The sequence below is a fragment of the Falco peregrinus genome, chromosome 5 (assembly GCF_023634155.1).
Source record: "Falco peregrinus isolate bFalPer1 chromosome 5, bFalPer1.pri, whole genome shotgun sequence".
NCBI classification, from domain to species: Eukaryota; Metazoa; Chordata; class Aves; order Falconiformes; family Falconidae; genus Falco; species Falco peregrinus.
In genome coordinates this window covers 78628928-78642807 of record NC_073725.1, presented here as the reverse complement: position 1 = coordinate 78642807, position 13880 = coordinate 78628928, and the positions used below count along the sequence as shown (strand labels likewise).

General features: G+C 40.5%; 1 protein-coding gene across 4 annotated transcripts in view; it reads right to left on the bottom strand.

Annotated features, from left to right (window-relative positions):
* Window positions 1-13880, bottom strand: part of CRAMP1 (cramped chromatin regulator homolog 1) — a 52273-nt gene that overhangs the window by 19867 nt on the left and 18526 nt on the right. For all 4 annotated transcript variants that reach the window (XM_055804314.1, XM_055804315.1, XM_055804312.1 and 1 more), the window contains exons 6-10: window positions 12695-12743; window positions 4895-4980; window positions 4017-4140; window positions 2849-2930; window positions 567-1832 (exon numbers count right to left, since the gene is read on the bottom strand). In XM_055804314.1, the coding sequence (XP_055660289.1) occupies window positions 567-1832; window positions 2849-2930; window positions 4017-4140; window positions 4895-4980; window positions 12695-12743 (1607 nt within the window). The remainder of the gene's footprint in view (window positions 1-566; window positions 1833-2848; window positions 2931-4016; window positions 4141-4894; window positions 4981-12694; window positions 12744-13880) is intronic.

Below are 13880 nucleotides of genomic sequence, written 5' to 3'. Positions count from 1 at the left end.
GTTCAGGAACTTTCTTAAGAAAAAAAACAAAACAACAAACACTGTGGCAGGCACAGTTATATTGCCTACGCTATTCCAAAGAAATTCTTTTCACATTTACACTTAGTGTAACTTGAACCACAAACATTCGAAATTAAGGGTTGCAGCATTCATGTGGATTATTAATGTCACCTAGGCTCTATTTCCCACAAAAAATTGGACCAGATGATCTTCCAAGGTCCCTTCCAAACTTGGCTGTTCTATGGTTCTGTGAACCTGAGAGAGAATAGAAAGCACCCACCTAGCCTAACCTTATGACTGATCTTTTCAGTAGTCACATTAAATGTCCACTGTAATACACAGACTCACAGCAAACCAGAAACTAAAAGGTAGTGCAAAAAAGCAAGTGAAGCATATTGAGGAGAAGTCCACACTGTAGCAAGCACAGTTGTGTTGCTTTGTTTGTTGGGGTTTTTTTAAATGCAGGAATCTTCAAGGTCTTGTCAAGGCTGGTCATTCACCGACTATGAAAACATGACTGGGCAATATTTCCCCAGGCCTCTGGAGCATGAACAAGAGCTACTTACTGGTTTGGGATTGACTTCGGTAGAGATGAGTTTTAAAAGGCAGTTCAGGAGTCTCTGCTTGTGAAAGGTGGTACATGCAGGAACAGCACTTGACTCAGACATTTGCTCCCTAGCGTCCTGGGTTTCTGGCTCCAAGACAGCCAACCAGTCATATTCCAGCTGCAACTTGTTCGGTTTGCCCATCATGAGGTAGACTTCAGCCAGCGTAAGGCTCTCAGAAGTTCGCAGACTCCATCCTTCTTCTCTAACCTGCTGAGAGAGCCGGCTCGGGTCATCCTTGAGAGACTTTGTACTAGATTGTCCCTGAGGTGGAGGTGGAAATGAGGAGCCCAGCTTCTCTTGAGAATCCTCCATTACTGCATCTGTTATATCCTTGGTACAAGCATCGAGCGGCTGGCCCTGGCTGTGGCTAGCCTGAGTTTCGTATCTAGATGGGCCACTGCCAGGTGAAGCCGCACCACCTCTTGGTAGCTGTGAATAGGAGTCGGGTGTCTCTGTGCTCCTCCCACTTGGAATGGCCACAGGAGAAGTCTCGCCAGCTGCTGGAGCAGAGTCTTTCACAGGCAGTTTGTCTGTGCAAGAACATTTCTCTGGGACGATCAGGTCCTGACAGGACTTCATGTACCGTGGGAATGGATCAAGCAGAGAAAGTTCCTCCACATCAGGGATCTTATTGCAAGCACAAGCTGTGCCGCACGATGGTAGCACAGTTGCTTGCTCACTAGCCGGGGCCTCCCTGCCCTCCACACAGAAGGCCACTGAGCTCAGCTTTTCATGGTTCCCTCCTGGATCTTGAAGTCCAGAAGGTGGCTTTTGGAGAGAATTAGCGATGCCGAGATTTGAAGCTGTTCCTTCCACCAGGCCAGGCTCTGGGGCACCATCTTCAGCACTTGCAGAAACCTCAGCTGTGGGCTGAGAGGTTCTGCTTGACTCTGTAGTGCTCTCTGCCCTTCCAACACCCTTACCTTCTGTTCCCCGCATGTATTTTAGCTGTCCCCTAGCTGTCCCCTGACCACTCTGTATACCTAGGATTTGTGCAGGGGGTAGTAAGTGAGAGTCTTTCGTGTTTTGTTTGCATTTGCCAGTTTCCTGCCAATGCACTGTGCAGAAAGCCTTGGAGTGGACTACTCTGGCTACCCCAGGCAGTGGAGTAAGTGTACAATTCTCTCCTGGAAAGAGATGGAGCATGACTTTCTCCTCCGAGAAGCTGCCTCTTGTTTCTGAGTCTCTGGAGTCTTGAAGTTGCCGTTCTTCTAGTGTTTTACGCTAAAAAAGATGCGTCAAAGAATACAACAATCATCTGCCCCTTCCAATAAAGCAGCTGGTAGCCTATTCTGCAAGTTAAAAAAAAAAAAAAAAAAGTAGCTGATCTCTATTCAGCATAGATATGAAGACACTATGATCGGAAATTAAGTCCTTTTGTGCTACAAGCACAAACTAAATTTCTGTTGCAGACAAAATTACTTACCTCTGCTTCCCTCACCACTGTAATTGTGAGAACACCCAATCAACTAATAAACCCCAACAAAATCAAGCAAAAAACCCCAAAGTCACTGCATAGCAAAACAGACTCCCCTTTCCGTGCAGTAACTTCCATCTTGCATGTTTTGACATCATTCTGAGTTTCGAGTGCTATGCTGCTACTTTTTCCAGGCTCAAAAATTAAAAAGAAAAGACTGAATTAAAGGACTAAGAACAGGATATATAGCATACCAGTCAACCAGGAAGACAGAATGGCTATTAACTCACAAATCTTTCTACTCCCATGGATCAAAGTTCAGAGGTATCTCTAATATTGTATGGCTCAGGCAGTGTATAGATACGTAAAAGGCAGCAGCAGCTACCTAGAGAAGAAGCTTAAGCCTTCATTTGGTGAAACTGCATAAAGCAAGTGGAAAGACCTGTCCTTGATCTCTTTGCTAAAACTGGAAACAAAATCATCAGTTATTATCCAGGTTTCTGTGGTGGTCACCCGTCTATAACGAAAAAGATTAAGACCACTGCTTAAGGAAATGAAGTAAAGGCAGGGAGTTTCATTTGTTACTAACTAGCTTTTCAGGGGATCATAGCAGAGAAAAGTTGAGGTAAAAGTGGAACATTGTGGTATTTCCCATGAAAGGTTCCATTAGTGATGACAAGATACTGACCTGTACCTTTACTAACCACGAGCTGCTAAATTTATGAGGTAGATTCACATTTCTGATGCAAAAATGAACTTAGAATAGGAAGGGAATTGCGTCCAGGACACAGCATACAGAACAGACTATGCAGAAAAAGGATACAATTCGCACTTCATGGAGAGCCCACTTCTGCTTCAGAAACTCAATGAGGCTGGAGACCTTCCGATGTAACTCCACAATCATCCTGCACGCAAGATAAACAAAGCAAGGGAACAGAGAAAAAACATCAGCAGAAGTTCAAGTCACAGGCTGGATGCTAGAATGGGAATTAAAGGAAGAAACTGGCGTTCTATAACACAAGCACAGAGAACAGACCAATCACTCCCAAGCTCTAAGAAAAAGAACCAAGGAAAACAAATCTTATCCCACAACTTTACAATCTAGGTAACTCACAACTGAGAAAGATCTCAAAGCCTATCAGATGTATCTTCAATCATGGCAGTCAGATTTAAGTTTTTCCAGATCAAAAAAGATAGGAAAAGATGGCAAGATTTAGCTAAACTGCCAAAGTGCAGGCGAGGCACAAAGCTACTACAAGAAGTACAGAAACAAAGAGAAAGGGTCACAAAAAAACCCCCAAACATTTACTTTTTGCTCTCAAAGCATTTTACAAAATAAACCTAATGCTAAATGTCTTCCTTCTCCGCTCTGCATGACCTTTGGTCATGGCACTGAAGTACTCCATTATTGCAAAGAACAATCAACATCACAGAGGCCTTGTGTTTTCTGCCCTGAGTTTTGGACTAGATGCAAGTACTAGGATGAACAGCCACTGATGACACTGGAACAACAGTACCAACTACATTTTTCAGGGAGGAGATTAAGCTACAAATACCTTCCTTTCTGCTAGTATCACTGTGTTGCAGTTGACATGTTCAGAGTCTGGGGGCAGGTGCCTCTGACCATTGTTTTACTTCTCCCTCCCCTGTGCCTCTGTTTTCATGGTATCTCCATTTTACTTGCACTCTGCTCTGATAACTGGGTGTAAGTGGCACAAAGTGCCACTCATCTCCAACTCTAGTACCTCCCATCATTACTCAAAAGATAAAAAGAACAGTGGTAATTAATTTTCAACTCTTGGTACCTCATGTTTACAGCAATGGTACTCTGGCTGGACAAAGCCTCCAGAATAAGGACATTTAGGCAAACTGCATGATCAAAATGAACTGCACAGTTGGCATAGAGAACCCTGAGGAGAAGGGAAGATGCTAGAATGCTGCTCATGTATTTCCCTTTTATATTCTGAGCACCACAGTCAGTTCTTCATTACCTAAGCCGTGGATTCTGGGCAAGACTCTGTACTCTAGCCCATGCATGATTATTTCGTGGCTGCAACTCCACAGGGACCTTAAGAGGAAGACGTACTGGCTTCTGGTCCTCTTCATCACTAATGCCTGAAGGGAGTCAAAGCACAAAGGGCATGGGTCAAAGTAAGGACAATTCAGAACACTATATGCTCACTTACATGAAAAAAAGCATCACAAACATCGGCATCACCTACAGACAACTTAGGCAGCTCAGCTTCACCAGTGGAGCCTGCTTCCTTAAATATTACCTCCTGTTCCAATAGGTTTATTTTTTTCCCTTGGACACTGCAGTAGTACTGGAGCTTCCAGTTGAACAAGCAGTGTCAAAATCAGGTGGCTGGAAACTTTGTACAGTATTTCAGACCTTTAAACTGCATTGATTCTACTTATTGGGGGGGAGGGGAAGGAAGAGGAAGAAAAAAAATATTTTAAAAACCCTCCAAAATGACTTAGCTGAACTGGAAATGGTAAAAAAAAGTTGAAAAATGCACAGTGCTAAACAACACTGCTCTTATTCACTGGCACAAGAGACTAAACTTCACATACAGTGAAAGCACAACTGGTAAAGCAGTAGTGATCTTGTCTGGTGCAGCCATTTCCTTTTCAATTTAGCTAGTGACATACTCCAAGACTTAAGAGAGCTGGGTGAGTCCTAAAGCTATTGGAATTATACACACAAACAGGATAAATAAGACAATAGGGACATATCTGTGCCCAGCACAAATGTGAAATAGCACAAGCTTCCCTGCCAGTGACATACACGTCAAAACAGGCCGACTCTCTCTCATATTCCTCTGGCCATCTGTTAAAATCCTTTCACGTTCCAGTGTGTCTTACTTACCATCTGGATCACAGAGTTTCTTCAAAGCCCTGCACATCGGAGCTTTGATACGAAGGTTTCTGCCTTTGTAACGAACAGTCGTAGCCCTGAATAGATTGAAAAATAAGTATTTACAGGTACCATTAACATGAATACATAGATACTAGGGGCACAGAGCCAAATACAATTATGGCTATAAGAATGAACAAAGAAATGTATGGGTTTGCAGAGCAGAGTCACAAAGGCATTCAATCTTTTCTATCCCCTTACTTTTCATTATAGAAATGCTACTCTTCGACCCTCCTGTTCCAGACTTTCATGAAACACCAGGCTGTCCACTTAGGGAGTGCTATTTAAAAAAGTGGACCAGAATTATGTTACTTCACTTGAAGGGTACCCTCAGAGACAGAATCTTCAAAAGAGACAAGTGGGTTTGCTTTAGTCTCCTCTTTATACTCCTAACTCTTAATTATAGGAAGAAAAAGTCTGAAGTTTCTGAAGAATCTTCCATTCTGGAATATCAACACCACATCTGTTGTAGAAATGAGGTCTAAGAGCTTGTGTGGGGTTCTGAACAAAGTAACTTTTACAGCATGATTTCACTGGCTTTTAGCTTAATAACACATTAGCAGCTATAAAGATCCTTAAAAGCAAGAGGCCATTTTTGCTTTCACACAGTGAAACTATTTGATTTCTTCACTCAGTCAGCCCTGTTTTCTTTTTAGAGACATAAAAGGCAAACATTGAGACCAACAAAGTCACTGATGGCAGTATTTGCTACCTAATACTTCAAGCAATAAGGATCAGCTAGCATAGAAGCAGCAGGATTGAACACCAGTCCTTGCAAGTAAAGTGAAAGAAATTACAGAGAATATTCCTACAGCAGGATCTTATTTTTTCCTATGCTCCTAAGGAAGACCACATCAGGTAAGAGGGAACTTGCAAAAAGGCAGCAGAAGTGAAGCCAGACCTGAAAAGACAGAGTTGATAAGGTGAGCAGCTCAAAAGTTTCAGTTACTAAGCTGCAAATTTCTACAGATTCAGAAAATCCCAGGGCTGGAAGGGCAGAGTCCTCAACCTGCAATGAGCTACCAGAAGCTAGAAGGAATGTGTAAGCCCTCATTCTTTCTAAAGAGCTCTGAGACAGAAGTAGTGATGGCTCAACTAACAAAAAGAGCAAAAGGCTCTCAAGTGCTGAGGAGAAAATCGCAATAGCACTACTTAAGATATATCAAAGACCCAGGAGCTCCTTGCCTGGTTTTAAATAGTGCGTCCCATTTCCACATCTGCCACAGCAGACACCGCTAGAGCTGCTGTAACAGAAGCATCACAGTTACCTTTCCTCTTCCAACTTAATTCTAACTTAAATTGTTTGAAGATAGTGAGCCCCATCAAGTACAACAGTCCATCTCCATCAGTAGAAAGACTTAAGAGTGGATATCTCGTAAATGACATAAGGTAACATTGAAAGGTAAAACTTCCTCCTGGTCATTAAAACTGACACCTTAGCCTTAACGTATGAGGCTCAATATCCTCCTGTCATTATATTAAAGCGCAGACATGATTTTATCATAAAATCAGCATTTTTTAGATAATAAATCTCTTGAAAACAACTTCAATCATATGTAGCTAGCTAGCTCTCTCTTTTTTTTTAATGTGTAAATAAACCAAGTTTCAATACAAATGAGGACAAGATCAGTATGAATCAACCCACACTCACTTACGTCAAGTTAACGGGGACTGCAATGTATGAAGACAGGAAACTCTACTACAAACTCTGCTGTTCTCCAATTCAGCTGGTCAGTGTTTTGACAGTTTCTCTCTTTGGTTTGAATCTTTAGGTGGAGAATCTCTGCTTTTCTTCATGAGCCCAAACTTTCATCTAAGCCAGCAGTCAGGAGCAGTTGCCCAGTATAAATGTGCCTAGTAAAAATCCTGAAGGATCTGCCAGAACCTAGAGAATTTTCAGCAAATAAACTCTAGATAGATTACATTTCTTTTTTCCAGTGCTTATTACTTCCTCCAAGAACAGAAACTGAAAAAAACAGCTGAGGACTTAGTCTTCAGCTTTGATTGTAGCTCCTAGAAATCACTCTTCCTGTTACACAGTTTTACACTGAAGTAACACACCCTCATGATTCACAACAAATACCTTTTGCCTTTAACTACAGGGATCCAATGAAAACTACATTTACTCCACTACCACTAATGCTGTTCATCACCAAGTAATTTTCTAAAGCTCATGTTGAGATAACAGGATACATGAACGCACCCAGCTGCTAAAAGATGCAGAGTCTGGGAATGCGATAGAATGGCTGTATGGAAAACAATGCTGCTGCATGAACATGCCACAACTATTGTCTTCCTTGTTCTTGCAAGGAGTTAGTTACAGCATTATAGCAATCAGAACTGCTGTAATGATTCCCTTGCTTAGTGAATACATGCCTAGATGTTCCCTCCTGTTCTAGTGGAGAACACAGTTCCCTAACAGCCTCATATAGAATCCACTAAAGCTAGGGAAAATAAATCCAGTAATGCAATGCACTTTGAAACAGGATGCTAGATTGCAAATTTACGCTACTTTAGGACCACAAATTCTTATAACTACTTCTGTGAGCTTAGACTCCCCTCCTGCATCTTGATTTTAGCTAATACAATGCCTTTTCATCAAATGTGCCCTTGAAATAGCTCCATGCAAGTGAAGAGTCAGAAACAGCATTATTATTATTATTATTATTGTAACTGTAACACAGGGTATAAGTGAGGAGGGGTTTGTGGGAAGGAATTATTTCTTCTTAGATTAATTGATATGACTATATAAAACGGAGCTTTGTGGAAATTTTTCCACCACGTGACTCGAAGGTGAATAAAAGAAGGGCCTGAATGCTCAAAAGGCTAATTTGATCCACCAAGAACAGCTGAGCTAATCCGATCAAGAAAAAAAGGAGGAAGAAAAGCATTGCTATTCATTTTCCATATTTTCTATTTCTTTTAAAAAGAGCCTAACTAGCTGGTTATAAAGCATTCAAAATTGAGTCAGGCTTCCTGGAAGTGGTTCTTGATCAATTTGTCTACCAGCTGCTCAGCTGCACCTTGGGTTGCAGACACTCACTACCTGTTACTACCACAGAGCAGCTCACAAATGGGCAATGGGTCAGCATCATAAGCTCCTAGCTGCATTTGTATCTGCAGGGGGACAACCACCCACCAAAACCTAGGATAAAAGCCCAGAAAAAGAAATGTGAAAAACATTTAAGTGTATTATGGAAAAGGTATTTCAAAAATATATAAAAAACTAGGAGAAAAATCCTTTGGAGGAAAAAACAAATGTAAACGTGCTGATAGGCCTAAGAGAGAAGCAGGACCTACCTGTATTCCAAGTACCAAGTTAAGAATGACACAGTTTAGAAGTCGGCAAGCAAAGTACGCTGTTCAGTAAATGAAGGAGCAAATTTGACAGAAGACATGAATTTGACAAAACGGCATTAAAAACGTCACATGGACGTTTTCACCCTGGCACTACAGCACTCTTCCACAACTAGAGCAATCAATACTTTTGTTTTCATTATTCCCTAAAATATATTTCAGAAGTAGACTTCCAGCTCTCTAAATTTAGATATTCTGCCTGGTGACTCAGGAATAATTCCCCTAATTCCCTTTTTCATAAAGGATGATGGGTTTCAAGCCATGTAGGGAGAGTCTGATAATAGGTTATTCTTTAAACTAATATAAAATTAAATGTATTTACAGACTAGTTTCCTAATTGAAATCCACAACTAGAAGCCTGGGAAAAGAATAGTTCTAACTGAAAAGCACAGTAAAAAGACGTCAGCCTGCAACAGAACAACTCTTAGCTTAAAAGTACTTATTTCCTTTTCTTAACTAGATCCTGGATGTTTCCAAATGCAGAAAATAGTAAATAAACCCAGTTATTCTACTGAATATTCATTAAGAACTACTAATATAACTTGACACCAAGAGCATATTCTGCCTCCTTAAAATGATCGTTTTTATAAATGAATTTTTTCAGGATTAATTGCCGGTTTATTATCAAGATTTTTTAGAGTTACAATTTCCCCTTCAGCATGCCAAACAGCTTTTACAAGGAAATCAAAGGCAACGAAGGATCACTCCCACTCCACATAATGCACACCCAGGAACTGAATGAGACGGATCAATCGATGCCTGTTAAAAGTTTCTGTCTTTAAGGGTCTTTCTTACTTGTGATATTAAGAGCCTCTCAGGTCGCAGGGCAAAAACACATACACCAACAAACACTGAGTAGTACTGTGCTTTAACTGTTGCGTATTTATGGTATTTAATTATGTGCTTGATGTGGTTTGTTTTTTTAAAACTCATCCACAAATCCTACAGATTTAAAGCTATCCAGAAATTATGTTTCTTCAAGTGCTGTTTTTTATTACATGTAAGACTGTTGCAAAACCTAAGTTAAATACAAATGTTTCACTCCTAAAAGTGAAACAAAACAGAACAACTTTGGTTTATATTTAGTTAAATGGGTTTCTAAGCAGTTCTCATACACTGCCATAAATCTTTGTTTCTTGTTATATATCCCAATCACACAATCCCACAACATCTTGTTGTTGCTAATTTTTTATTATAGCAAAAGACTGGACAAAGGGATTCAGATTCCCTATAATTTCTGAGCGAGCTTTGCTTCATAGCTGTCCTGCTTAATGATTGTGAAACCTTCTTTAAGCAGCTCATGGGGGCCAGCGTTGACCTGAGTTCGCCAGGCTACTCAGACCAGTTATAAAGGCTGACAGAACAGTTCTTACCTTCCCCTTGCATTTATAAATACCTACACTTTGACCTATTTCTAAAAGATCCCTAATTCATTCAATTACAACCATACCAAAGGCTACAGTCTAGCCTGATTTCACGTTACTGAAATTCTGAGGACAAGTATAGCAGTGAATGGCCTTAACTTCAGTGACCAAACAGCGACATTTCACACACAAATTTTGCCATTATTTGAAACAGCCCATTGATTAAGTTTTCAGGCACTACTTAGTATCTATGACCCAGGTTATAAGCTCAGATTTTAAACATGGTTTTCTTATGAGCACCTCACAGCATCATTTGTTTTTCCATACGCCATGTAATTATTACAGAAAGCCAGAGAAGATGTGTAACCTAAGCAAAATAAGCACTGAAATAGAATATGTAACTCCAGGGTCTAGAGTCACCCTGCAAATAAATTAGCTAGGTAGCTCCAATGTTTACCTACTTCAGGAGAAGATCAACAGAATAATGAATGTTCACATTCCCTATTTTTAACACTTTGGATTTACTTTCACTCGCCACTTTCAACATAGCGACAAGCCTTACAAAGCGCACTGCACTCAGAGTAAAAGGAGTATCACCCCTGAAAGAAAAATGTTATGAACTGAAAAAAAAAAACCCACACCACACAAAAAAAAACAACCCTTGCTTACAAATAAATAGAGAGGGGGATCGTAGAATTGTACCATCACTGAGCAAGATGTAAAGTTTAACCAAATGGGATATACGCAATGCGTTCACTTGTGTGAGATATGAAGCTGCCATGCACATGCAGGGAATGAATTCAAATGGTGTAGACATCCAGGTGGTAATGGCTATGAAATTGTGAACATTGCTCCCCTGCATGGTTTCACGGTTTGCTCCTCTTTGGCCGACAAGGTTTACCCACCAAACGGGTTAAGTGATGCAGGAGAAAAGGCAGGCAAAGATGTGTCTTCCATCTGGTAGTCAAAAAGCCTGTGCAAGGGCAACAATTTCTGAGCTGCCCAAGAACGTCAATGTTACACACACTATAGCTTTTGGTTAGAAGACTGCATTAGTATTTTCAAATGCAAAGACTCCTGTTTTCAAAATGCTCCGTTACAAGACTGGCCTTTATAGAATGAACACCTACACTTCATAGAAATCATTAGCCCTTATTATACAACTGATTAGAACAGCTAATCATGCAATCAATCAGCCTTAATCATGCAAAGTGCTAGACTGATGCTACCACAGCTTGCTGAAAGTCAAGTCTTATTCTGGTTTACTGTATTTGGATGACACAGTAATAGAAAATCTCCCCGGTACAATGCAGAGAGACCAAAATGACTGCCTATATATCCTGAACTCTAGAGATATTCAGGACACTAGGGAAAAAAGGCTCATCCTAGGCCCATTTTAACTGATAACTCCAATTTAAAGAAGTAATTTGCTTTAAGAATAATTTTGTTATACACAAAAACTTACTGCTAGAATTTTCTTGTAAAAAAGCCAAACCAAATGGCAATTTCTCTTCTAATTTCAAACCTGGCCATTAACAAAAAAAAAATGAAGTGATTTCATAAATAATCACATTCAAGACCTGCAACTACAAAAGTACACTGTACAAAGTGCATCTCCCAGGAGATGAAAAGTTAATAAACCATAAGGAGCCCTCTGGAAACTCAGTTTGTGACCAACAGAAGGCACAACACAAACACCCATTTTAGGAAAGGTAAAAGTCAAAAAGTCAGCAGCTGCTGAGTGAGCATACTCTTCTTGTTTACAGGAAAGTTTACTTCATCAATAATGCCTCTGCTACAATGAAGCACCCTGAAAGCACAAATGCCAAAGTAAAAAGGAATCTGTAACAGACAGAAAATACTATTTTCAGATCTCTTTTTTAAAAGACACAATTAGGAAAAACCAATGCCTGCTGAGCGTGCCGAGTGATGCCTGCTTAATGATCACACTCCTTAATATCCTTTGAAAGAGATTTCACTACAGACTACACAAATTCTAGAAGCACAAAAAATTTTACATAGAAAGAAGGGAATACCCGATACGTTTTTAACTGCAGAAGGGGTTAGAAGTTGCTCTGCATTCTAGAAGTATATTGCCAAGACTGAACCCCCAAATCCCGTAATTCTTTCTTGAAGTAAAAGAGAATACTCATTCCTAAAGTCAAGGAGATGCAGAAGCAACTGGAATGCTGACACCTATAGTGTACTGGAAGAGTTGTTTCAGGTATGAAAGTCAGGACTCCTGAGCACTGTTGGCAGAACTGTTTGGAGATGAACCCTCACTACAAGACAGCCGCGGAGGGGCTGGAGCGTGTCCAGAGATGGGCAACAGAGCTGGGGAAGGGGCTGGGGCACGAGTCTGATGAGGAGCGGCTGAGGGAACCAGGGGTGCTCAGCCTGGAGAAAAGGAGGCTCAAGGGGGGCCTGATCACTGTCTACAACGACTTGAAAGAAGGCTGTGGTGAGGTGGGAGTCGGTCTTGTCTCCCAAGCAACAAGACAAGAGGAAATGGCCTTAAGCTGTGCCAGAGAGTTTACATTGGGTATTAGGAAAAATTTATTCACTGAAATGGCAACCAAGCCCTGGGACAGGTAGCCCAGGGAGGTGGTGGAGTCACCATCCCTGGAGGTATTTAAAGACATGTAGATGTGGTGCTCAGGGGCATGGTTTAATGGTGCACTTGGTAGTACTGGCTTAACGGTTGGACTTGATGATCTCAGAGGTCTTTCCAACCTAAACGATTCTATGAATCTATATCACCTACAGTGAATCAACAAGTTCTGTCAGTAAAGAACTCTCATTTCATTACCTCCTTAAAACTTCACCCATCACTTCTTACTAGTAACAATTAATAGCTTCATGGAAAAGTGGCATAAAATCCGAAAAATCCACACAAAAACTAAGAATGGAAAATGTCAAACAGCAGCTCTAAAAAAGTAAGAAACGCCCTTTAGACTCTGGATGACCAGTTCAACAGTCACGCTGCTGAACAACCCATTTTTAAGAGTTTCAGGAATAAGTTCTTACTTACCCAGCTTGAATGAGCTCATTGAGTTTAGCTGCATTCTTGTCATCCATACCTTTACATGAAATGGGATAACACAGTGAATTAGGATTTAAAGTCATGACCTTTTTTTGTGTCCTGTTCAGTTTTCAAAGCTATTACATTTTCTTCTCACACAGGACTAACTTGCAAAAAGTGCTATAACATACCCATCCTGAAAAGTTTCTGTTTTCATAATGTGCAAGCGTTATATGATCCTCACCATGCAAACTATGTTTTACTCATGGATAAAATGACCCTAGTTTAGATGCTACAGTCATCTTGGGTTGCTGGGCTTTAGTCTGATACGGCAGCATTAAAGAAAAACTTCATCTTCCTGCTCAACCTCTGTTGCTAAGGCAGCACAGCACAATGAAAAAGCATCAAGCCCTCACAGCACTGAATGCAATAAAAAAGTAAATAGTAAAATGCACATGTAACCCACACTTCTGCACATTTTTAAATGGAAGTAACTTGATTTATATTCCCTGTGATAGTTAGGCTCAGATCTATTTACTGAACAATTAACCTCCTTCTGGCAATGCTGGAAGTATTTCTGACATGCTTTTGTGTCTCAATAGCTCTACATAAGTCACCTCAATTTCCGGGAAGATGGGACTGGGTAATACCATAAGGGGGTTGGGGAAGAGAGAGAAAGAAACTACTTTCACCAGCTGCAGAGCAGACCTCTCAAACTGGGTGTAAAGGCTTGCAGTTTAAGCCCATTTTGTCTCAGAGACTAGAATTTTCCAAGTGACAGTGGGTAAAATACATAACCAAGTACCAAAGTTATAAAAAGACAGAAGCACAGAGTATGCATGCATTGCCATGGTGACTGTGTGAAATTTTATGTCCAGTCATAGCAAGAAGGGTCTGTTGATGCTTTTAAGACAAAATGTTGATATAGGGAAGAAACACTGATTTCTACTGACAATGCAATCTGTCTTGCCTCTGCACCTTCTTTGTCATGAAACAGATCAAAATTGCTTCTCCAAGATGAATTAACACACTGCAGATCTTTGAACAAACAGAATAAAGTCAGTATGAACATTCACAACAGTCTCATTTGTGACACATCACAATAAAAATCCCAGGTGAGGAAATAATACAGGCAACAAAAAATATTTTGCCAAAATACCATTATTCTGTTAGGAACTGCACATGTCCACTCATT